Source organism: Poecilia latipinna, unplaced genomic scaffold (genome assembly GCF_001443285.1).
Source record: "Poecilia latipinna isolate Pla-1442-1.1 unplaced genomic scaffold, P_latipinna-1.0 Scaffold2262, whole genome shotgun sequence".
NCBI classification, from domain to species: domain Eukaryota; kingdom Metazoa; phylum Chordata; class Actinopteri; order Cyprinodontiformes; family Poeciliidae; genus Poecilia; species Poecilia latipinna.
The window spans coordinates 122653-125188 of NW_015114878.1; the positions used below are offsets into that span (position 1 = coordinate 122653).

General features: G+C 43.5%; 1 protein-coding gene across 1 annotated transcript in view; it reads left to right on the forward strand.

Annotated features, from left to right (window-relative positions):
- The first annotated feature begins 1225 nt into the window (after window positions 1-1225).
- The window catches only part of LOC106937007 (excitatory amino acid transporter 5-like), a 39251-nt gene continuing 37940 nt past the window's right edge, over window positions 1226-2536 (forward strand). The window contains exon 1 of the mRNA XM_015018295.1: window positions 1226-1585. Coding sequence (XP_014873781.1) covers window positions 1445-1585 — 141 coding nt within the window. The 5' untranslated portion in view covers window positions 1226-1444. The remainder of the gene's footprint in view (window positions 1586-2536) is intronic.

The following is a 2536-nucleotide window of genomic DNA, read 5'->3' on the forward strand; positions in this document are numbered from 1 at the left end:
AGGCGGGATGCACCTTGGCGGGTCGCCAGTCCATGGCAACCTGTCATGTTGTTGATTACCTCTTTTCTTAAGTTGGATGAAAATTACATCATTCAATTTTCGTTGTCCATGGAGGAGGCTGACTGTAGAAAGGCGTGGCGCTCTCTCCATGATCGTTTCATAAAAGCAACATGGAGGATGTGGGGAGTGTGTGGGAAAGCTGTACCTGCATGCCACAGTGGCGTAACGTATACTGAAGCAGGAGGCTTGTTCCCCAGGTGGTTTATGCAGTTATGAAAGATGTGTGAAAATACAAATGTTCCGCAATGACATGATCACACATCGACTGATTGGCTTTGGATGAAGTATGGGAGAGCCTTAGATGTTTCACTAAGACAGGTGTGCCACAGTTTGAGATTAAAAGGTCATTTTGAAGCAAAAATCAGTTTTGAATTAAACTGTGGCCCCAAAAATTGGAAATGAATTGTAAGATAGTAAGATCCCCATGCCTACTGAGAAGGACGAAAGGCCTGCAACACACAGCACACAAGAGCAGCGAAGGACATGAGGACTTGGCTTTGGAAGGCCAGTAGAAGTCCTGCTAATGCTTCTTGAATGAAAGGAATTTGAGGTCATGTGTGGAATATTTCGGGTATTCTTTGCATTCATTTAAGTATAGAGAGGAAAACAGTTGGCATTTTAAATGTTAATCAGCTGCAAAAGTTGAGGAATTTGGTTTTAATACCTGGAAATGTCAAAGATGGAAGTATTCCCACAGAACCCTGGACAATGATGTGTAGGAGATTACAAAACACAACAGTTTGACAATCATTCTTACATTCTGTTTTATCCTTTTTGCTGTCAGGGACAATAATACATGCTTTGCTAATGCATTTGTTGTTATCACTGCAATGTGAATATGAAGTTTGTGCATTGTGCTGCTCTGTGAAAAGGTTTTTTTTACTTCTGAAAGTTGTGTGCCGCACACCAGAGAGCTCAAACATTCTCCAGTCAGCATACCAGGTTCAGAATCCTCCGTGAGGTTGCTCTGATAACCTCTGTCAAATCGCTCACAGATCTTTAATCCAGCTTCGGACCTGTCTAATACAGCGGCACTCTAACAGGATTGTGGATGTTAACCCATTGGGACAGGGTTTAGCAGTTCCTCCCTCCCCCAGGCGGTGGGTGAGCGCACGCAGGGCTGCCGATGGGTGGAGCAGAGTGGGCAGTGATGCCTGGAAAGTGAGAGGATCCTCTGAGCTTAGTGCAGACGGACGGAGCGTGAGGACGACAGGGATGCTGATCCCAAAGGTGCTTTAGAACATCACAGAGGGTTGGATATCTTGCGTTTGCCCCCTGGAGTTTCCCTTTGTTTGTTTTACTTTCACCGTCTTACCTGGAGTTCAAAGTTTTGGAAGAGCCACATTTATGGATTACTGAGAGGACAGGGGGCACGCAGCTCACGATGGCCGTGGCTTTAGACGCAGTGTGGGTGAGGGTCAAGAATGTCCTCAAACAGAACGGTCTCCTCATCCTGTCCGTGTTGGCCGTGGTCATCGGGTGTCTTCTGGGGTTCTTCCTGAGAACACGGCGTCTCTCAGAGCAGGTCAGTCTGTCTCCTCCCCTTGACCCGCAGTGACGTCATCCAGAAACATCCTGTCCTCCACGCAGCACAGCATTATTCTGTTGACATATGTTTACATGCACTCTACTGTCCTGCTCTGAGCCTCAGCTTCCAGGTTACCCTTCTCTTCTCCTAACCTCTGTTTTGAGGTGAAGTTCAGCCCAAAATCATTCATACCTGTTGATAGATTTACATTTCAAATGATTTTATTCAGCCCAGAAGTTTGTTTGTGTCATGATCCGTCTTTCTGTGTATTTATTTTAAGGTTTTTCTGTGTTCAGCTTCTGTCCTGAGTCTCTGTTTCTGCGTTTTCCCTGTTGATTGCTTCCCAGGTGTGTCTCATTCCTTGATTACCCTCCCTGTGTATTTAAGCCCACCTGTTGTCTCTGTCCTTTGTCAGATCCTTGTCAGTTGTCGTCTTAGTCAGTAGTTCTCAGTTGAACTGGAAAGTCCTGAGGGTACCTTGCTCCGTCTTTTGTCAGTTGCTACCGGTATTTAGCTGTGTTCTATTGTCTATGCCGTGCTGCCTGATCTGGACTGTTTTGAGCTACATTCATCATTAAATTCATCTTCTTCATCACAACCTGGGTCGTCAGCGTTCGTTCTCACCACCACTTGCCACAACTCATGACAGTTTGATAGGGAATGAGACACACTAAATAACACTAAATTACATCTTTATAATTGTTGCTACTAGTTTCACTTTACTTGAGGTAAGAGTTAATATTAATGACACTGTAATGACACTTAATGACATCTTAACTGTTGCTACTTGTTTCATTTTACTTGAAGTAAAAGATAATATTAATGACACTGTAATGACACTTAATGACATATTCATAACTGCTGCTATGTCTTCCATTTTAGTTGATTTAAAAAAAAATTATGAGTCTATTAAATCATTTGACAGTGTAATAAAGCTTAATGAAATCT